General features: G+C 43.9%; 1 protein-coding gene across 1 annotated transcript in view; it reads left to right on the top strand.

The window, feature by feature from the left end:
- Positions 1-26,633, top strand: part of LOC110492868 (cadherin-23) — a 582,104-nt gene that overhangs the window by 317,889 nt on the left and 237,582 nt on the right. Inside the window, exons 14-17 of the mRNA XM_036946709.2 lie at positions 9,697-9,761; positions 9,903-10,140; positions 15,275-15,380; positions 21,716-21,843. Of these exons, the coding sequence (XP_036802604.1) occupies positions 9,697-9,761; positions 9,903-10,140; positions 15,275-15,380; positions 21,716-21,843 (537 nt within the window). The remainder of the gene's footprint in view (positions 1-9,696; positions 9,762-9,902; positions 10,141-15,274; positions 15,381-21,715; positions 21,844-26,633) is intronic.

Raw genomic sequence — 26,633 nt, 5'->3', positions numbered from 1 at the left:
TTTTAGGAGCTCTGTAATTCAAATTCCAGGTCATATAAGCCATAAAAGCAACGCTCCTCGACCTGAGATGGTATGGCCTGATTATCTGTGTTCCTCTCTAACTCTCTGTCATCAAGCTTTCACCTCCAAATATTTTAAAACCGACCTACACAAACGGAGGACGAAGAACTAGGAAGTGTGAATGTGGGATTTTATGCGTGAAAGACATTAGCGTTAGAGGAATGGTTCAATCATGACTGGAGATTATGTTGGAGGGTCTCGCTTGAGATGTTTGATTCTTTGAGGGGTAGATCAACTAAGCAAATAGCAGGTGGATTTGTGTGGAGGAACCGCAAACACAATCACTTAGATGTATATATCTCACACACACACACACATACACACACTTCTCTCTCTATCAATTCAATGGGGCTTTATTGGCATGGAAAAAAAGTGTTTACATTGCCAAAGCAAGTGAAATGAACAATAAACAAAAGTGAGAAGTCGCAAAACAACATAAACAAAAATATATTAGAAATGAACAGTAAACAACGCACTCAAAAGTCTCAAAATGGTAAAGACATTATTTTTATTTATTTTAACCTTTATTTAACTAGGCAAGTCAGTTAAGAACAAATTCTTATTTTCAATGACGGCCTAGGAACAGTGGGTTACCTGCCTTTTTAAGGGCAGAACGACATATTTTTACCTTGTCAGATCGGGGAATCTATCTTGCAACCTTCCAGTTACTAGTCAAACGCTCTAACCACTAGGCTACCTGCCTCCACACATTTCAAGAGTCATGGCAGTGGGCCACACATCTGCTGCTGTGGTTGTATCTGCGGTATTCGCCTAAACAACGGATATGGGAGTTTATCAATGTTAGATTTTTTTTTCAAATTCTTTGTGGGAAATACAGTGCCTTGCGAAAGTATTCGGCCCCCTTGAACTTTGCGACCTTTTGCCACATTTCAGGCTTCAAACATAAAGATATAAAACTGTATTTTTTTGTGAAGAATCAACAACAAGTGGGACACAATCATGAAGTGGAACGACATTTATTGGATATTTCTAACTTTTTTAACAAATCAAAAACTGAAAAATTGGGCGTGCAAAATTATTCAGCCCCCTTAAGTTAATACTTTGTAGCGCCACCTTTTGCTGCGATTAAAGCTGTAAGTCGCTTGGGGTATGTCTCTATCAGTTTTGGGCAATTTTTTCCCCATTCCTCCTTGCAAAACAGCTCGAGCTCAGTGATGTTGGATGGAGAGCATTTGTGAACAGCAGTTTTCAGTTCTTTCCACAGATTCTCGATTGGATTGGTCTGGACTTTGACTTGGCCATTCTAACACCTGGATATGTTTATTTTTTAACCATTACATTGTAGATTTTGCTTTATGTTTTGGATCATTGTCTTGTTGGAAGACAAATCTCCGTCCCAGTCTCAGGTCTTTTGCAGACTCCATCAGGTTTTCTTCCAGAATGGTCCTGTATTTGGCTCCATCCATCTTCCCATCAATTTTAACCATCTTCCCTGTCCCTGCTGAAGAAAAGCAGGCCCAAACCATGATGCTGCCACCACCATGTTTGACAGTGGGGATGGTGTGTTCAGCTGTGTTGCTTTTACGCCAAACATAACGTTTTGCATTGTTGCCAAAAAGTTCAATTTTGGTTTCATCTGACCAGAGCACCTTCTTCCACATGTTTGGTGTGTCTCCAAGGTGGCTTGTGGCAAACTTTAAACGACACTTTTTATGGATATCTTTAAGAAATGGCTTTCTTCTTGCCACTCTTCCATAAAGGCCAGATTTGTGCAATATACGACTGATTGTTGTCCTATGGACAGAGTCTCCCACCTCAGCTGTAGATCTCTGCAGTTCATCCAGAGTGATCATGGGCCTCTTGGCTGCATCTCTGATCAGTCTTCTCCTTGTATGAGCTGAAAGTTTAGAGGGACGGCCAGGTCTTGGTAGATTTGCAGTGGTTTTGATACTCCTTCCATTTCAATATTATCGCTTGCACAGTGCTCCTTGAGATGTTTAAAGCTTGGGAAATCTTTTTGTATCCAAATCCGGCTTTAAACTTCTTCACAACAGTATCTCGGACCTGCCTGGTGTGCTCCTTGTTCTTCATGATGCTCTCTGCGCTTTTAACGGACCTCTGAGACTATCACACTGCAGGTGCATTTATACGGAGACTTGATTACACACAGGTGGATTGTATTTATCATCATTAGTCATTTAGGTCAACATTGGATCATTCAGAGATCCTCACTGAACTTCTGGAGAGAGTTTGCTGCACTGAAAGTAAAGGGGCTGAATAATTTTGCACGCCCAATTTTTCAGTTTTTGATTTGTTAAAAAAGTTTGAAATATCCAATAAATGTCGTTCCACTTCATGATTGTGTCCCACTTGTTGTTGATTCTTCACAAATATCTTTATGTTTGAAGCCTGAAATGTGGCAAAAGGTCGCAAAGTTCAAGGGGGCCGAATACTTTCGCAAGGCACTGTATGTATCTCTACTGTGGTCAGACATTTGGCTGGAGGTTAGGAAGCTCAGATTCCATCTCATTTTGTGGGCAGTGTGCACATTCTCTCGATGGCCAGGTCTACCTATGACGACTTCTCTACATAGCAAGACTAGGCCACTAAGTCTGTACATAGTTAGTCACACTGGTCAGGTATTCTGCCACTGTGTAATCTCTGTTTTGGGCCATATAGCATTCCAATTTGCTCTGTTTTTTGGTTGATTCATTCCAGTGTATCAAATAGTTATCTTTTTGCTTCATCATAATTTGGTTGGGTCTAATTGTGTTGCTGTCCTGGGGCTCTTAAATTCTTTCTGTCACTCTCCCACCTTTCTAGACATCTATGTTGAGGTTTGATATGCTCTTAGCATGCTTGCCAACAAATAAAGGGTCCGAGAGAGAGCGAGCGAGAGAGAACTGAGAAAAGCACAATGTACAGACTCAGTGAACACGTTGGACATAGAGACCGGCCGTCACAGGCTGATCAGGCTACCCAGAGAGGACAGGCTGTGCACTCTGCCCCCAGAGAAAGTTTGAGATAGATCTGCATTTCCTCTTACACTGTGAGAAATATGCAGACATATGGGCAATTTTATTCCCCAAAACGTAAAACAGATACATACCACACCCGTAGGGACAGCCTGTGGACCTGCCAACCAGAGCAATAACATTGCTACCTGTGTCTTTATCAATACTTAATTATTGTCCTCATTCGTTGTTACTGTGTTGTCCTGTTAATCATTAAGGATAGTTTTTTTCAATTATGTGCACACATAATCATAGAGCATGAGGGGCAATCTGCAATTCAAACAATAACAAAGCGGCTACCCCGCCTCTGTTGTAGTAAATAGATGGGGACGGAGAAATGTAACCACTCATCTTCATAGAAAGAGCTATGGATGCAAGGACTGACAAACAATGATTTCAAAATTATAGTTTTAATAATGTTTTGAGGCTATACAGTGTTTGTTTACGATTGCATTGTTACAAACAATTGAGTAAAACAAGCTTATTTGGGGTTCTGGTGGGGTATGACAGTTGAACTAGGCTCACGAGGCATTTATAGTTATTAAAGTTATATATTCTACAAGAATCAATCGGTATAAGTCATTATTTTAAAAGCTCACAAATTGAAATAGCAATCACAGATGGCCCCTTTTAATAAAATCTAACAATGAAATAAATTGGGATTTTTTTTCTCCTTACTTTTGAATTGAAGGTAGGAGTGGAGACTTAAATTAGAACTGACAGCATTTTAGCAACATCAAATCTGTTCATATACACCCCCAGGAAGAATATGAGATTTGTTTTTATTCTGACAAGTGAGCACTTAGATATGGTCATTTTCACATTTTCATAAATTCATAGAATGTTTGGGAATGACATATAGTATGGCATTTGTGAAAATTCTATAGCATTATAGTGGGAAAGCGGCCATGCGTTTGAGCAATTAATAGACAGTGCAGTAAATAAAACCTAATAAAAACATCTGTCTAGTCCAGGACCGGAGTCTTCACAGATGGGTGAGCCATAGTCAGTCAGAGCTACAGTAGGCCTTTATGCAAATAAGCCATTTGCCTCATGGGCCTTCCATAATTCACTTCGAACTGGACTGTGTTTTCAGGCAGTAGCAACAGCACAACGTTGCCAATAGAACGCATTAGCCAAAAGCCACAAAATACACCTGAATGGATTTCTGCAAATATGTAAATACCAGGGGAGGCTCTTACATTTGGGAACTTTACAGTCCTGTCTATTGATCAAACAACCATGAAAAGGTAGGCTCACTCCCTCAGTTAGGCACATCAACAACAACAAGATCAACAACTAAAGCTATCCAGAGCGAGATGAGCCAAAATCTAAATAGGGAACATTAGATAAACTCTCTCAAACTTTTTCAGCGAGTTAGCCCTCAAAATTGCACTGATAAACAATGGAGGAATAGTAGCCTGCTCTTCCTACAGTTTACCTGCCAGTGCATGCTTGTCCCAACCCTCGTTTTGGCAACTGAATGGGAACTTGCCTGCCCGTCCATTTGATCGCTGCCAAATACATTTGATTGACAACTAAGGGTGCGTTCGTAAATGGCCTTCAGTGTGTCAGAGTGCGCTCTGCGTCGTTCGTAAATTCAGAGCGTTGTCAGATTGTCTGTTCGTAAGCGCACACTGCACCATTGACACTGGATGCGCTGCTCTGGCAGAGGAGTAGGGTTGATCAACTAGCTAACCAAATGACACCTGCATCTCTAGCTGTAGCCACCGATAAACAATATGAGGGGGGAAAAAGTGTCACTCACCTACTTCTCCAATGACTTATATATATACATAGATAGGCTAGACTATTAGCCACATTATGACTGACTTGTGATCATTAACTTTGCTAGTATGATTGTATTGTAGCGACCCGCACAGACAGCTGTGTGTTATGTGTTAGGCTAGTAGGTGGTTTTGTTGTACTTACCAGTACCCAGTGTTCACAGGGTCCGACATGCCAATCAACCTGCTATCTTCCAATCACGGGAATGCCTGGAATGTTCTGATGCCGGGCATCCTGGCAGTTGGCGGAGTGGTGTGGAAGTTAAGACCAGGTTTAGCCTTTGTTCTCTCTCTTTCGTCTGGGCTTCACAAGAGAAGGTCACGATTGGCTTGTGGGTTATCTTTCATTTATTTGGCGTGGGCTACGGCCAAACAGTAGCCTGTGTAAAGTTGGTTTAATAATCCGGCGATTCGTAAACTCAAACCTCTGTCTGGACAGTTGTTCCTTTATGATCTAGTCAGGCCATTACATTGGTGTCAGAAGTAAAAACGTTGATAAAAGTTAGTCAGCTAGCTAGCTAGCTGAATTATGTGGCTAGCTACCGCAGGTGAGAACGGGGGTTGAAAATGCTTCGAGGGAATACAAAAGGGAAGGTAGGGAACGATTATGGCCAAGGAGGTGCACGTGCATGGATGTCGGAGGATCTGGCTGAGGAGCCCAGAGGCCGCTTGAGGGAGGACGTTAGAGTGATGGCGGCTGAAGCGGGCATGAGTCCTTCGTCGACTGTGTTTCGCGCGGATTCTAGTGGGTGGACCGAAGGGGTGACATCGACCCGGCGGGACGAGGAATCTGGGGCTCAGGATGTAAACAAACATGGCTTCGCCCAGTTACCGGCTGCGTCCGTATCTGTTAAGATTCCGGTAAGGCGGATTGGGAAGCTTTTCATGCTCAGTTTGAACTGTTAGCTCATTTTTGGGGGTGGTCGGGTGAAGAAAGGGCACTGCAGTTGGCTTTATGCCTCACGGATGAAGCGCTGGCCTGTTTGATAATGATTAGCCCCGAGGACAGACATGATTATGGTGCTTTATAGCGGGAGCACTGAGGAGGCGCTATGGACAGTTGTGTACAGCCCGGGCTACTGCGCTCCGAACTGAGTAATAGACGCAGGCAGCCTGGAGAGCCTCTACAGGTGCTAGCTAATGACACTGAGAGCCTCTCTAGCACGGGACCAGTTCATACAGGCGCTCTCTCCTACGGAGCTGCGCATACAGACCCAGCTGGCTCATCCTGAGTCATTGCTGATAGCCTTGGATATGGCTTTGGATGGGGAGTTGGTGTGGGCTGGGGCTTCAGCTGGGGCTTTGGTGGGGGTGACAGACCCTCTGTGCGAGCTAGAGGGCAGAGCAGCCCGGAGACTGAAAAGCCTGCATGGGTGGCTGAAATGACAGAACTCATGGTGCTGTGTCGCTACAGGCTGCACAAAACACACGCCCTGGTCCCAGGGTCTGCTGGAGTTGTGGCCAGCCAGGCCATCTGCGCTGATATTGCCCCATGTCCCCCAGAGCTCAGGGAAACGGCTCGGGGTCCGCATAGACCGGGTAGTTTAGATCCCTTGCTTTCCATCCCAACCACCATCTTCTTCAGGAGGAGCCCACCGGCACAGACGGGGAAGCAAGGCTCTACTTCCCCCAGAAGCAGATGAGGGCAAGCGGATGGAGCCTGTTGTTGTGGTGGGCCGGACCTGTGTTGGGGACTTTTGTTGGGGACTTTTGTCATTTCACTGTGGAGGGGGGCCCTACTCTGCCCTGGCGGACACTGGGTCCACAGTAACCCTGGTGAGGCCAGATATTGTGCCAGGTTGCCCACAACTGTGCAGTTCCGCACAGTCACAGGTGAGCTGGCACCCATGAAAGGGAAGGGATTAATGACTCTGACAGTAGGGGGCAGGTCTGTGCGTCATCCTGTGTGGGTGGCGGCTGTGCAGGACCCTTGTATACTGCGGTTGGACTTTCTTAGGAGCACAGGCTGCCAGTTAGACCTAAATGGGGGCACACTGAGCTTCCAGGGAGGGCCGGCAGTCACCATGGCCCCCCCTAATGTCACATTCACACAACCCAACAAACCCTTTACTCCAACAGTTAAAGCAGCAGAGACTCATGGCTCCCCCCACATCTGTGTGTGACTTTTCCCCAGCCCCCCTGTCACCTACGGCTGTGTGTTACATTCCCCCAGCTACATCCATGACACAGCCCTCTGTGAGCCCGGGCCGCACCCCCCCAGCCGAGCTACCCCAGATGGGAGAGGAGAGGACACTGTCTGCAGTGAGGGAGATATGGGGGAGGAACTGTGTTGGTCTTGACCCCGAGCAGCAGGAACGGTTGTGGCAGTTGCTGTTTGAATTCAGAGACAGCTTTGCGCTGAATGAGGAAGAGGTGGTTCAGACTCATCTGGTGCAGCATGAGATTGATACAGGTGATGTTCGACCCATCAAGATGCGTCCCTGCCGTATCCCGCTGGCACGCCAGGAGGCGGCAGACAAGGCTGTGTTGGAGATGCAGAGGGCAGACTTCATCGAGCCCTCAGACAGCCCCTGGGCGGCGCCAGTCGTCATGGTTCCGAAGAAGGGTGGCAAGCTGAGGTTCTGTGCGGACTACAGGTGGCTGAATGAGGTAACCAGGAAGGACTCATACCCCATACCACGTATCGATGAGTCGCTGGACCTGGTTTAGGTGGTCCTCCTGGTTTTCCTCACTAGACCTCCGCAGTGGCTACTGACAGGTACCCCTCTCCCCAGTGGCCAGTGCCAAAGCTGCATTCTCCACTAACAGAGGACATGGCATCCCCCGACAGCAGTGTCTGGTATACCTCGACGACATCCTGGCCCATGGCAGCTCCTTCCAGTCAGCCCTGGAGGCGCTACGGCGTGCGCTGAAGAGGGTGGCTGCCGCAGGTCTGAAGCTCCACTCCGAGAAGTGCCACTTCATGAGGAGAGAGGTGTTCTTTTTGGGTCACCGAGTGGAGAAGGAGGGGATCAGCACCATGGAGGACAAGGTGGGGGCTGTCAGAGACTGGCCCACACCCACCGACCAGCGTCAGCTAAAGAGCTTCCTGGGCCTTGCCTCGTACTACAGGAGGTTTGTACGTGGCTTCTCAAGCGTCGCTGCTCCCCTGAACCGCCTGCTGCCGAAGGACAAGGCCTTCACTTGGACAGTGGAGTGTGAGGAGGCGTTCAACACCCTGAAACGTGCACTGATCGAGGCCCCCGTGCTCGCCCCCCCTGACCTCACCTTGCCGTTTATCCTGGACACAGACGCGAGCAATGTGGGCATGGGTGGGGTGCTGGCCTAGGTGGGGCCAGAGGGGGAGAGAGTGGTGGCGTACTTCAGAAAAACATTTGACAAACATGAGCGCCGCTACTGTGTCACCCGGCGGGAGCTCTTGGCTGTTGTGGCTTCCATCAAACACTTCAAGTACTACCTGGGTGGCCTGCCCTTTACTGTAAGGACTGACCACTCTGCTCTCCAGTGGCTCATGTCGTTCAGAGAGCCAGAGGGGCAGGTGGCACGCTGGTTGGAGGAGCTTCAGCCGTATGACTTCGCATTGGTGTACAGGACAGGGGCACGCCACTCCAACGCCACGTCCCGTCGGCCCTGTACTGCAGACGGCTGCCGCCACTGTGAGTGGAGAGAGTGACGGGAGAGAGAGCTGTGTGCAGAGGGGGTCTGTGCCACAGTGTGTCGGGCGAGCGGGCCTGTCTGCTGTGAGCTGCAGACTGTCGACGTGGCTGAATGGGGGCAGCAGCAGCAGGGACGGGACACAGACCTACAGCCAGTGCTACAGTGGGTAGAGGCGCAGATGAGGCCACCATGGGAAGAGGTGACAGCGCTCTCACTCGCGACCAAAGGGTTGTGGTCAAAGTTTGAGAGACTGCAGCTGGCTGGTGGCGTGCTACAGTGGGCATGGAAGGAGTCAGCTATGGGAGAGGAGAGGTGGCAGGTGGTGTTCCCAAAAGCATTGTGGGAGGCTGTGCTTCAGAGTACTCATGGGGGGGTGGAGACTGGACACTTTGGGGTCACAAAAACACTCTGCCGCTCAGCCCACTCAGGGCTTTTACTGGGGGCAGCACAAGAGGGATGTGGAGGACTTTTGTCGCCGCTGTGACACCTGCACAGTGAGAAAGGTCCCCCCAGGCCGCTCTCATGCTCAGCTCCAACAGTTCCCAGTGGGGGCACCCATGGAGAGGGTGGGAGTGGATGTAGTTGGGCCGTTCCCCACCACAGACAGTGGAAACTGCTGGGTGCTGACGGCCATGGACTATTTCACAAAATGGCCTATTGCCCAAAAATATATTTTATTACTAAATTGTTTACAAACGAAAATAATGTAAAGAAACTATGTATAGCTTCCAAATATTTTTAAACTAGCATGTGGATGTCATGGACTGTCAGTGAATCTGAATTGGAGAGAGGTAACATTTCTTGGTCACATCCCTCAGCTATATACCAAAACATGCTGTTTTTTATGTATATTTTTTTGCATTCACAGCTGCTTCACCAGAAAGTGTAAACACCCTACTTGCATAGTGGTGGTTTGATTTGCACCTTCTTGTTCTTCTACTTGTTTTGAGGGAATCCAATGCCACAGTCAAATGGCACCCTATTCACACAGCACTATGTAGGAAATTGGGTGTCATTTGGGATTCAGCCTTAGCGTTTTTAGGGGGTGTACTGTAGGACCATCCATTGAATATCCAGTGGGGTGTTATGCTTAAATGTGTTCCTTGGTCTGTCATGTGTCCCTGTGTGTGTCATTGTCACCCAAAGACTGCTGGTGCCTTTCCCTTCTCCTCTCTCTTCAATCTGCATACATGCATACAAACATTGAATAATATCACTTGAATAATATCACATATCACTTTCTTCCCTCTCCTCAGGCTATAGACGGTGACTTTGGCACGTTTGGGACAGTGCGGTATTACTTCAGTGATGAGCCTGACCAGTAAGACACACCTAAATACACAGACTGAGAAACCATATAAATTACCTTTTATCAAAGGGCATGATAGTATTTTTATTTAAATAAGTCTAATTTTTTGAATGCTGTGTATTGTTATTGTCCTGTCACATGCCTCTCCCCCAGGTTTTCATTGGACCCTGAGACAGGCTGGGTGCATCTGTGGGGCAATCTGGACTATGAGCTGATGCGTCGATTCACTCTGACCGTGCTGGCCCGGGACGGGGGTGGAGAGGAGACCACGGGCAGGCTGTGGGTCAACGTTCTGGATATCAATGACAACACACCCCTTTTCCAGAAGGAGGCCTACATGGGCTCACTGAGAGAGAACGAACAGGCCGCGCAACAGGTGGCCCGAGTCAGGGTAGGTGAAGACACACACATAAAACCACACAGACACACATAGATGGACACAAGCACACACGGACACACACACATAGATAGACAGATAGACATAAAACACACACACACACCAGGGCAGGAGGAGGAGGGGGAGGTCTAAGTTGTGACACAAAGGATACACCCTGAGACCCATATCAAGTTGACTTTTGCTTTGGTGTAATTTTTCTCTTCATTTTTACCCAAGCCGATTGCCCTCTTCGATTTCAGATACACAGTTTAAGTGGAGCTTGTCTATGTGTGTGTGCATGCGCGTGTGTGTGTGTGTGTGCATGTGTCCATGCACACATACTGTGCCTTCGGAAAATATTCAGAACCCTTAACTTTATCTACATTTTGTTATGTTACAGCCTTATTCTAAAATTGATCACATAGTTGTTTTCCCTCATCAATCTACATACAATTCCCCATAATGAAAAAGCAAAAACAGGTTTTCAGACATTTTTTCTAATTTATTACAAATAAAACCCGGAAATATCACAGTTTGTCCTTTAAAAGTTGCAGCTTGCGGCACCAGAGCTTGCGTGGTGCCGCGGAATCCTATGGCACATTATTTAAGTGCTAACCACTGGTACCATTAATGCTATTTAGTGCTAGTTTGACCACCAGAGAGCTTCTATGAGAAGCATTTGATAGCCTTCAATATTGTCTGTACTAGAGAATTGAAAAAATAAATCATTTTTGTAAGAACATAGTAGATGGGACAATTTTAATAAATTTTGCTAATTAATTGTATTAATATTATGGTGTTTCTATTCCAATTGTATAATTGTAGTCTAACCAATACAAAACGGAGATTCGGTCAAAATAAAAATGTCCAGTCACCATGCTTGTCTCAGAGCTGTGCAAAACGGAGCTAAATAGTTGTAGGCTATTGCTTCAAATCTTATTGCTTCTGACTTCAATATACTCTTTAAATAATTAAGACCTACAGCACTTTTAACAGCATATTACTCAACACTAGTGAGATTCAAGTTGCCTACAGTATATCGAAAAATCTGACATGACTCTCCGTCAATAATTACATATAGAGGATTGGAGGATATTTCTGTAATTCAGTGATTTGTTGCGGCAGGTAGCCAAGTGGTTAGAAATTTGGGCCAATAACCGAAAGGTTGCTAAGATCGAATCCCCGAGCTGACAAGGTAAAAAACTGTTGTTCTGCCCCTGAACAAGGCAGTTAACCCACTGTTCCTAGGCCATCATTGTAAATAAGAATTTGTTCTTAACTGACTTGCCTAATTAAATAAAAAAATAGAATCAAAATTATTCCATAGTAATTTGTTATGGCTCTCTTAGTTACATTGTTTTAGTTTGAATGTGCAGACTGGCACTAAGAACAGTGGGAACGTTTCCCTCGTCAGCGCTTTATTAGTGCAATTCCCCTTAAAGTGTTAAAGTGCTTCCCAGTGTGGCGGGGGACCCCCCCCCCCCCTTTCCCTTCCTCCTCCTCCCTTCCCCATGGGCTAGGTCTTGTCTTCTGTGCGTGGCTCTGCAGCCCATCCCATGCCCCCTGCTCTCGTGCCTTGAACCTCACGCGCTTTCAGTGGATACAGCTAGAGATCTGCAAGGCAATCCCATTGTGCGCCACTCGGGAGCCATGACCAATATGACCAATATATAATCTCCTGCTAATAACAGGGTTAATAACATATCTGTGAGAATATCCAAGGGGCTTTTATATCATTCTAAATTAACAATAAAAATAATAATAATCGCTTTGTGTAAAAAATAGTATTTTGGAGATGTTTTTGTTTTCAAATCACGTAAAATGAGCGAGAAAAGGGCCATTCTTGAACATGGGGTAAGACATTGTTACTAATTTGTAAATAAAGCCAGTTTGTTATTTCAAATGCTTTATTTATATTTTTAGAGGGGGAGAAACCAAAACCTACAGTCATCTCAGGGGTCTCCCAGTTGAGGCCAGCACAGGTATTGAACCAGCATCTGTAGCAACACAGCTTGTACGGCTATGCAGTGTCTTAGACCGTTGCACCATTCAGGCGCTGTACAATGTGATGGGTCAGGAGTGGGCTACACTAGAGCAAAATAATCCTAACACAATTAAATAATAAAAACTAGTGTAACAACAGTGTAACAACAGTTTTAGTAAGTAATACTGAAATTGTGCACAACTATCAGTTTCTATTTAGGTTTATGTCGCCCATTCATTGTCAGTTAGAGACACAAAAGCATAATCAGTGCTCTATCTCCCCCTTGCCCTGGTCTGTAGCAATGAAGTGGTGACGCAGGGTACAGTACTAAACCACAAATGACCTCTAAATACCGCAGCATAATCGCAAAACTTTTATAGGAGCAACCACTGGAAGTATTCAGACACTTTACTCAGTACTTTGTTGAAGCACCTTTGGCAGCGATTACTGCATTGAGTATTCTTGGGTATGACGCTGCAAGTTTGGCACATCTGTATGGGAGTTTTTCCCATTATTTTCTGCAGATCCTTAAGCTCTGTCAGGTTGGATGGGGAGCGATGCTGCACAGCAATTTTCAGTTCTCTCCAGAGATGTTCGATTGGGTTCAATTCCGGGCTCTGGCTGGGCCACTCAAGGACATTCAGAGACTTCTGTGTTGTCTTGGCTGTGTGCTTAGGGTCGTGGTCCTGTTGGAAGGTCAACCTTCGCCCCAGTCCAAGGTCCTGAGCACTCTGGAGTATCCCACATCCCACAGCATGATGCTGCCACCACCATGCTTCACCGTAGGGATTGTTCCCGGTTTCCTCCAGATGTGGCTCTTGGCATTCAGGCCAAAGAGTTCGATCGTGGTTTCATATGACCAGAGAATCTTGTTTCTCGTGGTCTGAGAGTCCTTTAGGTGCCTTTTGGCAAACTCTAAGCATGCTGTCATGCACCTTTTACAAAGGAGTGGCTTCCGTCTGGCCACACTACCATAAAGGCCTGATTGTTGGAGTGCTGCAGAGATGGTTGTCCTTCTGGAAGGTTCTCCCATCTCCACAGAGGAACTCTAGAGCTCTGTCAGAGTGGCCATCAAATTTTTGGTCAACTCCCTGACCAAGGCCCTTCTCCCCCGATTGCTCAGTTTGGCCGGGCAGCCAGCTTGGTGGTGCCAAACTTCTTTCATTTAAGAAGGATGGAGGCCACTGTGTTCTTAGGGACCTTCAATGCTGCAGACATATTTTGTGACATTCCCTAGATTTGTGCCCCGACACAATCCTGTTTCGGAGCTCTACGGACAATTCCTTAGACCTCATGGCTTGGTTTTTGCTCTGACATGCACTCTTAATTGAACTGTGGGACCTAATATAGACTGGTGTGTGCCTTTTCAAATCATGTCCAATCATTTGAATTTACCCAAGGTGGACTCTAATCGAGTTGTAGAAACATCTCATGGATGATCAATGGAAACAGGATGTACCTGAGCCCAAATTCGAGTGTACATTTTCAGCCTATTCCCCATTTAGTGCTTTACCTTTGGGTCATCCTATTCCCTATTTAGTGCACTACTTTTGACCTTGGTTAAAAGTAGTGCACTAAATAGGGAGTAGGATAGCATTTGGGACTTGGCACAGCTCAGCATGTTTCAGGGTCTCCCGCCGTGCTTTATTTGCCGTGTGTGTGTGTGTGTGTGTGTGTGTGTGTGTGTGTGTGTGTGTGTGTGTGTGTGTGTGTGTGTGTGTGTGTGTGTGTGTGTGTGTGTGTGTGTGTGTGTGTGCACGTGCGGGAATGTGTATGTGAGCTGGGACTGAACGGTCTATTTGCTGTATTTGATTAGACGGAGCTAACCTTAAACACTGGCTATTAATATGATGCCTGAGAGAAATAAGAAAGCCAGCAAGTGGAAATTGTGCGTGTCAGTGATTATGGATTTGCCAATGACCAGACACCTAAGCCTCTGAAAACCCTGGATCTAAGAGAGAGAGAGAGCAAGGGGTACTGTGAACCCAAAAGGAAAGGAGTGAGAGATGATGGGGAAGGGGATACTCTGACACAAAGCACACAAAAGATTTTCTCCCTTTCAGCCCCACACACATAATCCCTTTCTCAGTACAAATAATGCCTTTTCTTTGCCTCCCAGAGTCTCTGTTTCCCTGCTTCCATCTCTCCTTTCCTCTCCCTATCTTTTCCTCCTCCTCCTCTCTTTGTTTATCTTTCACCCCTCTCAGTTGGTTGGAGGGTTATGCCTTATCATAAAGTATTTGAAGAGAGAGTGAGCAAGAGAGCGAGAGAGAGGTGCGAAGGTGAGCAAGATAGATTAAGAGATATAGAGATGGGGCCCTAGGAAGCTCCAATGACTGTTAATGCCTCAGGATTAATATTATATCCATTCCAGCTGTAGTTCTGAGTGTTATTGTTGTTTGGATTCATTTAGAATGGGACAGAGAGAGAGAGAGAGAGAGAGAGAGAGAGATAGACACACACACACATTGGCATGGGACATTCACACTTCTGGCTGTTCTCTGTTTGCTCTGCTGCTTCGCTGGTGTTCATTAAATATGCAGTCCAGGATCTTAAGAACAACGTAACGTATAGTTCAGATTGGATTCCTAACATATCATGCGAATTGCACCCCAAAAAGTTGATGACGTAGTATACAATTTGATGGCATGGTACACATAAAACAGGGACCACTTTTGGCTTGTGAGCACCACTCTCAAAACTACTGGCTGAAATTATACAAAGTTTGAGAGTTCATCTTTAACACTGGTATGCTAATAATGGGCCTAAATTCTAATCTACCCAATAACACACTGACTGACAGCCTGCTGTCTTATCCACAGGCTTTAACACTGTAACACTGATACTGTACCATCTGTGCATCCAAACTCCTACAAACATTGTCTGTCTCATTCAAGTGTAATAATTGTATCGCTGACTCACTCACTCACTCGTTCTCTACCTCCCTCTCCAAACCCCCTCGCCCTCTCCTCTCCACCGCTCCTCTTCCTCTATCCCCCCTCTCTTTTCCCCCTGTCAAATTGAAATAGAAACGGCTTTATTGGCATGACAAACATTGAGTAAATATTGCCAACACATCAATGTTACAACTGCACTTGAGTTAAATACATTGTAATAACAAAATTCTAAAAATAATAACTTGTAATCACTATCTTTCTCTCTCAGGCAACAGATGAGGACTCTCCCCCTAACAACTTCCTGACCTACACCATCACATCAGTGTCTGCGTTCCGTGGTTACTTCAGAATCACCATGGTGGAGGGCTACGCTGGTCAGCATACACACACAGGCACACGCATACACGCAAATAAACACACAGACACATGCACACATTGAATTTATATTTGTTTTGAATAATCTCAATACCTTCAACAAAACCTTTACAAATTTATATTTTTGTCTGGCCATAATGCACATTTACATTTTACATTTTAGTCATTGTCCAAAGCGACATACACTTAGTGCATTCATCCTAAGATGTCTAGGTGGGACAACCACATATCTAGGCTTCCATCCAATTGGGACAGATTTTAATGTGAATACTCTAGATTCATCATAAAGAAAATATGAAAATTTTCCCACTCGTGATGTATTTCCACCAAATTGATTTTCTTGTGGATAAAAATCAGTGCGTGATGATGTAGTGCACACAAAATGCAGTTTTTCACTTACAGTGGGGCAAAAAAGTATTTAGTCAGCCACCAATTGAGCAAGTTCTCCCACTTAAAAAGACGAGAGAGGCCTGTAATTTTCATCATAGGTACACTTCAACTATGACAGACAAAATGAGAAAAATTCCAGAAAATCACATTGTAGGTCTGTTAATGAATTTATTTGCAAATTATGGTGGAAAATAAGTATTTTGCACAATTGGTGGCTGACTAAATACTTTTTTGCCCCACTGTAAGTTTTCATGTACAAACTATAAATCTAAATTTCAATAGTTTTCCATCTCATTTTTAACTCTAACAATAGTTTTGTCACAACAACTTTTGCCTTAAATTTGTATTTACCTTTAGTTAACTAGGCAAGTCAGTTAGAACAAATTCTTATTTTCAATGACGGTCTAGGAACAGCGAGTTAACTACCTGTTCAGGGGCAGAATGACCTTGTTAGCTCGGGGATTCGAACTTGTAACCTTTCGGTTACTAGTCCAATGCTCTAACCACTAGGCACAAATGTGCCTACTCTGTCTGGTCTTGGCATATGCGCTCTAGCCAACAGCTTGTAAATACAGCGTAGCTAGGCTGTGCGGGTATGATGAAATTATTGTCGATTAGAGTGAGAATATTTTTATTTTTCAAAATTTGTCAAGAATCTATCATTATGTCAGCAGAATAAGACCCTCAATATTTATTGGAAAGGAGCATCAAGATCAAAGCGCACTTTCACCATCCTGTGAAGTTCATCTTATTTCATCTGTAGCCTAATAAACTGCTTGCTTTCCAAGTCATAGTGGGAGGACCACACACCATATCATTGCGTGACTCCAAGTGTAAGGGGTGCGTAATCAGTGGCAGGGAAGTCATGCATGAGAGCAGAACTTGGTTATAGCCAGAGCAGTTTAATAGCAAAACCCACGGCATAAAAATAACAAGAATAATTGGGTACAAAAACCTGTCACGCACCGAACAACACGTGCACAAGCACTTACAATAAACAATCCCACACAAAGACATGGGGGGAGCAGAGGGTTAAATACACAACAAATGATTGAGGGAATTAAAACCAGGTGTCAGGAAAAACAAGACAAAACACATGGAAAATGAAAAGTGGATGGAAACGTGGTTAGTGTAAGTACATTTTTCTTAAATAAAACAGCTCTCAGCTTTGGGTTTATTTAAAATACTATTTGAAGATGTTGGTTTTCGGAAGATGGGCAGGGACTCTGCTGTCCTTGCTTCAGGGGGAAGCTGGTTCCATCATTGGGGTGCACGGACAGAAAATAGTTTTCCCTTTTCCCTGTTTTCCCTTAGTATGGTTGGGAGAGCCAAGAGACCAGAAGTGGCAGAACGGAGTACTCAGGTTGGGGTGTACGGTTTGAGCATAGCATGAAGGTAGGGTGGGGCAGTTCCTCTTGCTGCTCTGTAGGCAAGTACAGTGGTCTTGTAGTGGATGCAAGATTTGATTGGAAGCTAGTAGATTGTTCAGAGGAGAGGAGTGACATGGAAGAACTTGGGAATGATGAACACCAGGTGGCTTGTGACGTTCTGGATAAGTTTTGGGTATCTCAGACGATACGAAAGAGAGGTTAAACAGGCTAGTAATAGGGGTTGCAACAATTTCGGCAGATAATTTTAAAAAGAGAGGGTCCAGATTGTCTAGCCCGGCTGATTTGTATGGTTCCAGGTTTTGCAGTTCTTTAAGAACATCACCTATCTGGATTTGGGTGAAAGGGAAATGGGGCCGCTTGGGCGAGTTGCTGTGGGGAGTGCAGGGCTGTTGACCGGGGTAAGGGTAGCCAGGTGGAAAGCATGGTCAGACTTACAAAAATGCCTTTTGAAATGCTCAATTATAGTGGATTTATCGTTGGTGACAGTGTTTCCTAGCCTCAGTGCAGTGGGCAGCTGGGAGGAGGTGCTCATATTCTCCATGGACTTTACAGTGTCCCAGAACTTTGAGTTTGTGCTACAGGATGCACATTTCTGCTTGAAAAAGCTAGCCTTAGCTTTCCTAAGTGCCTGTGTATATTTGTTCCTGACTTCCCTTAAAAGTTGCATATCATGCTAATTCGATGCTATCATTCGATGCTATCAGGCTATTCAATGCTAATGCACAATGCCACAGGATGTGTTTGTGCTGGTCAAGGGCATTCAGGTCTGGAGAGAACCAAGGGCTATACTTGTTCCTGTTCTACACTTTTTGAAAGGAGCATGCTTTATTTATGATGGTGAGGAAGGCACTTTTAAAGAATGACCAGGCATCCTCTACTGACGGGATGAGGTCAATATCCTTCCAGGATACCTGGGCCAGGTCGATTAGGAAGGCCTGCATGCTGAAGTGTTTTAGGGAGCGTTTGACAGTGATGAGGGGTGGTCGTTTGACTGGAGACCCATTACGGATGCAGTCAATGAGGCAGTGATCGCTGAGATCTTGTTTGAAAATAGGTGTATTTGGAGGGCAAGTTGGTTATGATGATATCTATGAGTGTGCCCATGTTTACCAATTTGGTGTTGTACCTGGTGGGTTCATTGATAATTTGTGAGAGATTGAGGGCATCAAGCTTAGATTGTAGGATGGCCGGGGTGTTAAGCATGTCCCAGTTTAGGTCACCTAGCAGCACTAGCTCTGAAGATAGATGGGGGGCAATCAGTTCACATATGGTGTCCAGGCCACAGCTGGAGCAGAGGGTGGTCTATAGCAAGTGGCAACGGTGAAAGACTTGAAAGGCTCAAATTGTTTGGGTACAGACCTGGATAGTAAGACAGAACTCTGCAGGGTATCTCTGCAGTAGATTGCATCACCGTCCCCTCTGGCAGTTCTCTCTTGTCGGAAAATGTTATAGTAAGGGATGTAAATTTCATGGTTTTTGGTGGTTTTCCTTAGCCAGGGTTCAGACACGGCTAGGACATCCGGGTTGGCAGAGTGTGCTAGGGCAGTGAATAAAACAAACTTAGGGAGGAGGCTTCTAATGTTAATATGCATGAAACCAAGGCTTTTATGGTTACAGAAGTCAGCAAATGATTGCACCTGGGGAATGGGAGTGGAGCTAGGCACTGCAGGGCCTGGATTAACCTCCACATCACCAGAGGAACAGAGGAGGAGTATGATAAGGGTACGGCTAAAGGCTAAAATGACTGGTCATCTAGTATGTTCAGATCAGAGAGTAAAAGTAGCAGATTTCTGGGCACTGTAGAATAGATTCAAGACATAATGTACAGACAAAGGTATGGTAGGATGTGGATACAGTGAGGGTAAACCTGTGCATAGAGTGACGATGAAAGAGATATTGTCCCTAGAAATATCATTTAAACCAGGTGATGTCACTGCATGTGTGGTAGGTGGAACTAAGGTGTTAAATGAGGTGTACTGAGCAGTGCTAGAGGCTCTACAGTGAAATACGACAATAAATACTAACCAAAACAGCAATGGACAAGGCATATTGACATTAGCGAGAGGCATGCGTAGCCGAGTAATCATAGGAGTCCAGTGAGTGGCTTCAGGCAGCTTGCGGGCCGGGGCTAGCAAGCTAACAGAAGGGCCTTGGAAGGATGTCGTGACGGAAGAAAGTCTGTTGTGGCCCCCTCGTGCTATGACATCGGCAGACAGATCTGCAGGGCTCTGTGTGGTAAACAAGTCCAATTGGCAGAATAGGTATAGTTGCCAAAGAATTTGTCTGGTGGACCTCTGAAGCTAACAGTCCGATGTGCTCTGGACAGCTAGCAGGCCGTGGCTAGCATGCTCGCGGGTGGGATTTCAGGGGCGATGGCGGAGCCAGTTGAGAAAAACCCCATTGGGTGAATCATGTCGGTGTTCCAGTCGTGATGAGTCGGCGGGGGTCCAAGCCAGTTGGCAAAAAGAGGTGTTGTAGCCCAAGTAGTGGCTGATGGACCTCTTTGGCTAGCCGGGAGATGGGGCTTGCAATGATAGCTCCAGGCTAATTGGTTATTGCTTCGGGATAGTGACGTTATCCAGGAGTGGCCACTAGCTAGCTGCGATGATCCAGGTGAAGAAAAAAAGGTTCAGAGCTTGTGGTAGGAATCCGGAGATATGGAGAAAAATAAGTCTGATTTGCTCTGGTTTGAGTCGCGCTGTTAGAGGTGGCTGATGACCACTAGCAGTGGCTAGCTGACTACTAGCTAGTTAGCTGGCTAGCATCTGTTGGGGTTTCCATTCAGGCGATGGTTCAGACGACGGATCAGCAGGGCTCCTCCGTATGGTGGGTATAGTAGCCAAAGTATGGTGCTGTACAACATGAGCGGTCGGGAGTAGGCCTAGGCTACTAAGTGATTGCGAGTGAAGAGCAAACATGATGTGGAGTTCCAGAGCTCACAGGTGTGCCTGGCATGGATCTCATTCCGCTCCCTCTTCAACGCTTCATTCTCGCCCTGACTCGCTCCGACAATGACGAGTGACTCGCTGGACCAATACATCAGCTGTCGCACGTATCTCTGCCCTCAGAGAATGTTTCTCTTTCTGGTGGTCTGCCTTCAGTGACTTGAATCTCGGTCTTCAAAGTTTGAATCTGATCCATGTGCATCAGAACAAAATATTCCTAACATTTCCAAATAAAAATCTGATTGATTTATCAAGACTCGTCCCCATGCTCTGTCATTCAGTGATATTCCCATAGTAATTTGTTATGGATCCATCCAGATGTGGTTAGAAAACAGTGCATTTAGTGGGCTATGCAAAAGAGATGAGAGAAGTGACATGCCTCACAAACATCCATTAATACATTTCAAGTCCCTAAACTCAGCAAGAGTCTATTTTCCTGCTGATAGTTGAAATAAACAACTGCATTTTGAAAGTGTTTTTATCATTATTTTATTAACAAAAGCATGTTGAAGCATGTTGATGAACAAATACTGTATGCTTTATCTGACATTGTGCAGGTTGCATAAGGTTTGGAGTTAGAAATGTAAAACTTTATAGTACTTAATACATTTTAAGTCGGGATGATTTGTTTCACACATCTAGCCGAGCTATTAGACTATCCTTTTGTAAAGGTCTATTGTCCTGCTAATAGCCCATCATGGAAACGTTGTTTGCAGAATTCACAGCCTGCTGAACTTGTGAAAAACAAAATGCCTCCAGCTGTCTATCACTACTGTACATACAAACACACTGATTCAGACTCTCTAGTTCAACTGTAAATCGTGGTGAACCCTGCTCGCAGCGCCAACTGTTAGGTTCTAAATAAACGGAGTAAAAACTGACGGACGACTAATAAAGCTGAAACCAAGTTTATTCACCCACTGTGTCACACAGCTGCATAAGACAAATACATGTTCCCACCAGCACAAGGATTTATACCCCCTTTAGGTGGAGTCGTCTCCTTTTCTCTAAACATTACATATTTGTTGCTAGGCAGGAAGTTATGTGATGTGGGTAATAAACTGTTTCTTCTCCTTTCATGAGACCTGACCTGACCTCGGCCCCCATTCTTCTCTAATCCACAGCTGTCCATCCTTATCAGTGACCGCAACCATGTGATTGCCTTTTCCCTTACTTAGTAACTCTCCAAGCCCATGGCTTCTGGTGTAGCATGTATTTCAAATTACAACCCAACACATTGTATAGAGAGAATAGGAGAGGTCCTAGTACCGAGTTCTGGGGGACACCTGTAGTGAGATAATGTTGTGCAGACACAGATCGTCTCCACGAGCAGACAGCAGTTCACACACCAAGTAGGCTACTGGGAAGACAGCCACTTAAAGTAGATGGCCCTAACTAGCAAAAAGACAGTACCAGACAACAACAGATAAGACAGAAATTATACTTATCACTCCAGGAGTCCTCTAGCTATAGATTGAAGCACATTCATTTTGATATTTGGCAATTAACATTATTAGCAGTTCTACATTAGGAGTTGTACATTGTTTTAATGTAACCAAAATATAAAGTTGCTATATTATCTCTCTCTCTCTCTCATCCTGTCCTCAGTGATCAGTGTGAACAGCCCTCTGGACTACGAGATGGTCCCTGAAGGAATGATCTACCTGACTGTGATGGCTAAAGACGGCGGGAACCCATCCCTTAACAGCAGTGTCTCTGTCACCGTCGAGCTGTTTGTCAGTACATCACCCAACTTTATGCTTTCTAATGGTTTCAACCAACACTCATGCATGCAACAATCATGTAGGTTTCATCCAACACTCACTGACTTCACTTTGAATTGATCTCAATCCTGTCATGTACTACTGTTGCAAACAGGTTAAGGATTAGCTATTGTTTTTCAATTTTCACCTAAAATGACCAACCATACCCAAATCTAACTGCCTGTAGCTCAGGCCCTGAAGCAAGGATATGCATATTCTTGGTACCATTTGAAGTTTATGGAAATATGAAAGGAATGTAGTAGTGTATATAACACAATAGAGCTGGTAAAAGATAATACAAAGAAAAAAACATATATATATATATTTTTTTTGTACCATCATCTTTAAAATGCAAGAGAAAGGCCATAATATATAATTCCAGCCAGGTGAAATTTTGATTTTGCCCACTAGATGGCTGACCCAATGAACCATTGCATTTCTGTTAAAAATGTTGTGTCAAGGCTGCCCAAATTAGCCTAATTTGTTTATTAATAACTTTTCCATGTTAAAAATGGTGCACTCTCCTCAAACAATAGCATGGTGTTATTTCACTGTAATATCTACTGTAAATTGGACAGTGCAGTTAGATTAACAAGATTTTAAGCTTTCTGCCAATATCAGATGTCCTGGGAAATTATATTGTTACTTACAACCTCATGCTAATCTCATTAGCCTACCTTAGCTCAACCGATCCGTGGAAGGGACACCAATCCCGAAAAAGTTTTAATTAAAGATTTGCCACTTTTATAATACATTTTGGTAATACATTTTTTTTAGTTTACACACTCCAGGTTATGTCATACATGATGGATCATTAGCTTCCCTACAGAAAATACACTAACTTCATATGTATTCCTTATAGATCCTAGACTGTAACTAGACTTAACTATATCATTAAGGGTGTAGTATATCCTACAGGACACAACATTTTGTCAGAGATCGGCGCCTTCATGTCACGCCGATGACACGGCGGTCTTCACTTGAACGACTCTATCTTTGTCAAATAAGCACCAATCGGGGTAAAACGGAGCTAGCTAGATAGCCGATGAGCTGGGTTTTCACAGGAAACCCTGTGTCTGTTCGAAAATGTAGGTGCCTGCCTTTTGCGACAAGCATGCCTTTTCCTTTTGGACAAAAATGATATGAATATTCACAGTTATTAAGTTATGAAAACTGGTTGTTTTGCAAATGTTGAACTTATAATATGGCTACTAATACTGGAAAAGCTAAATCACAGTCCAAGTATACAGATTTTACAATATTCTTGCAGAAAAATGTAACATGAATGCAAATGTCTCTTTCACGATTTGCCCATATGTACATAGGTTACTTCACACTAAATGTCCTGTAGCTCGCTCATACTTCAAGTTAACCATCTGAAATGGACATACCGATGATGTCCCATCTTGTGGACATCATCGGAATTACAAGCAGAGTGATGGCTGGGAGAAAAAAAGGTTGTTTTTTTCTTTGTATTTTCTTCTACCAGATCTATTGTGTTATATTATCCTACATTCAATTCACATTTCCACAAACTTAAGTGTTTCCTTTCAAATGGTATCAAGAATATGCATATCCTTGCTTCAGGGCCTGAGCTATAGGCAGTTAGATTTGGGTATGTCATTGAGGCGAAAATTGAAAAAAAGGGAGCTATCCCTAAGAAGATAATTTCAACCAGGACATTTGTCGTATTATACACTTCTGAGAAAAGGGTGGTCCAGGAAGCCGATGTAATGTCTATGCTCACGTGGGCATGGCCACTGATTTAGTTAACTTTATATGAAAACCCATATTTTCTCATTTAGAAGGTTAACATCACATTACATCTTTTCACAAATAGTTTCATGTTTAACTTCTCTGCGCACGGAACCCGCTAGCTAGCGGGCTGAAATTCCACAACATACGGTGATCGCTACATAAATAGTCATATTAAACATTTATGAAAATACAAATGTCTCACATGTATCGAAAGCCTAGAATCTTGTTAATCCAACTGCGTTGTCAGATTTAAAAAAGATTTACTGCAAAAGAATACAATGTGATTATCTGAGCACAGAGCCCTATAAAAAAAACAATTTTAACCAGAACAGGCATAACATAATCACAAACTGCATTAAAATAAATTGTTTACCTTTGACGATCTTCGTCTGTTTGCAATTCCAATGCTCATTGTTCCACAATGAATGACATTTTGTTTGATAAAATCCATTTTTATAGCCTAACACGAAACATTTTGTGAACCGCTTGTGTCGTGAATTCCGTCTCATTCCATTTTCGACGACACATTCCAGGTAAATAACCCACACAGAACGTGACTTTTCCAGTCATGTTTGGTTTCACTGCAATCAACTGGTTTGTTTGTAACACAATCACGGGACGTATTGACTGAAAGAAACTGATTTGAAGAACAAGTCATGACATCATTGTGCACCAATGATTTGCCCGCTGTTTCGTTGATTGACTGTATTTTAACCCAATGACCACTGATCGTCTTGAAATCTAGCTGGGTAGATAGCCAATGAGCTGAGGTAAACGGCAATAGGTCATGTTTATGGTTTGCAAGACCAACCTATGTAGTAAGCTCCAGTTTAAAGAGAGTCATTCGCTATTGAAGTTTCATACCAGAAGGAGAAACACATGTTACGCACTGCATTGTTTGGTAAACACGCAGATTCAGCTGTTTATATATCAATCAGTATGGCGATTAAGTCAGGGAAAGCTAAATCTAAGTCTAGATATACAGATGTACACACAATTTTAGAATACATTGATTGGGAAAGATTGCTGTGGGACGATTCATTTAGCGATTGTGGAGGAATATTTTTTGAATGGGAGAGGACATCGTTTTGGACTGGTAAGTTCTTATCATGCTAATGCCCTTGTTTGAAATTAATAATATAAAATATTTGTGATTTTTTTATTTTTATTTTAGAAGCAATATATGAACATGTAATGTCATGAAATGTGAGATGCGTGTGTCTGCCGCCCCACCCCAACCCACATGAAATAGCCTATTTGAGGCTGTTGAGGGGAGGGCAGGCCCACAACAATGGCCAAAGTGAAATGGAGACAGTAGATACATCTGGTCTGTTGTAATATAATAAAGACAGTAGATTTAGCTGGTCTGTCATAATATAATAGAGACAGTAGATCTAGCTGAAATGTCATAATATAAAAGAGACAGTAGATCTAGCAGGTCATAATAATATATTCAACCTTATGTCCCCTGTACTCTATATATATATATCTGTTTATTATACCTGTTGATACAGGGCTCATATGTGAAACTATTCTAACTGAACATTTTCTTTCACAGTGACACTGTCAGCCCCCAGGGCCAAGGTTTCCATCCCCCACTGAAGCTGGTTCATCCAGCTCCTGCCACAAGTCGTGTTCATCTGCCCAAATGTATTTCTGCAGGCATGGATGTGCCTCAGGGCCAAAAGGTCACAGCATGGAGGCGTCGCTGTGTTCTTTGCAAAATTAAGTCCCCCATCCCCTGCGACACATGCTTGGTGACCCTCTGCTTTACAGCAGAAGTGGGTGGGGTTATATCCTTTCTGTTTGGCCCTGTCCGGGTGTCTCATCGGATGGGGTCACAGTGTTCCCTGACCCCTCCTGTCTCAGCCTCCAGTACTTATGCTGCAGTAGTTTGTGTCGGGGGGCTAGGGTCAGTTTGTTATATCTGGAGTACTTCTTCTGTCTTATCCGGTGTCCTGTGTCCTTTTTTTTCTTTTGTGGGGGGTGTGTTAGAATACCATTTTGGTATTTTGTATATAGTTATTTGTTTCAAAATGTATACCTTCACCAATTTGGCCACTTGGGTACATTTGGGCTACTTGTGCGGGACACCTGGGTGACTTCATGATAAATGTCATGTAAGCACACTCATTTTGGAAGTTATCATTCTGAAACTTTGCACAAGTACTGTTGCCCTCTTATATGTTTCACTGAAATTGTCTCCATCATCCTATCTGAATGTTTGTTTTATCTTGTTCATTTTAAAGATGATGATACAAAAATATAAATAAAAAACATGTTTTTTTTTTCATTGTTTTATCTAAACCATATCTATTGTGTTTTATTCTCCTACATTCAATTCACATTTACACAAACGTCAGAGTGTTTTCTTTCAAATGGTACCAATAATATGCATAACCTTGGTTCTGTGCCTGAGCTACAGGCTGTTAGATTTGGTTATGTCTTCAGGCAGAAATTGCACAAAGTAGGGGGGTAGCTGTAAGAGGTTTTAATCACATACGTTTCACAATATTTAGATGTAAACCCCATAATTAACAAGTGTACACAACCACCTCTCCCCATTTTAGCTACTGCATCAATTGGTTTTTAACATGACAATTTACAACCCAGGGTTACTCCAAGCAGTTTAGTCTCCTCAACTTGCTCAATTTCAACATTATCCATTACATGATTTAGTTGAGGTTCAGGGTTTAGGGAATGATTTGTCCCAAATACAATGCTTTTCGTGTTTAACCTATTTCTTGCCACCTGTTCTGAAACAGACTGCAGATCTTTTGTTACGTTTTGCTGCGGTAGCTCACGTGTATAGTGTTCAGTCATTAGCATACATAGACACACAGGCTTTACTCAGAGCCAGTAAAGGTCCCGGTCTTTTGTAAATATTGAAAAAAGTAAGGGGCCTAGACACCTGCTTTGAGGAATGCCTGACTCTACGTAGATTATGTTGGAGAGGCTTCCATTACAGAACACCCTTTTGTTTAAGTGTCATTCTTGTTGAATGC

The sequence above is a fragment of the Oncorhynchus mykiss genome, chromosome 16, assembly GCF_057628025.1.
Source record: "Oncorhynchus mykiss isolate SJ-2025 chromosome 16, ASM5762802v1, whole genome shotgun sequence".
NCBI classification, from domain to species: Eukaryota; Metazoa; Chordata; class Actinopteri; order Salmoniformes; family Salmonidae; genus Oncorhynchus; species Oncorhynchus mykiss.
Note: the sequence above shows the minus strand (reverse complement) of the source record. Positions and strands in the feature narration are given on the sequence as shown.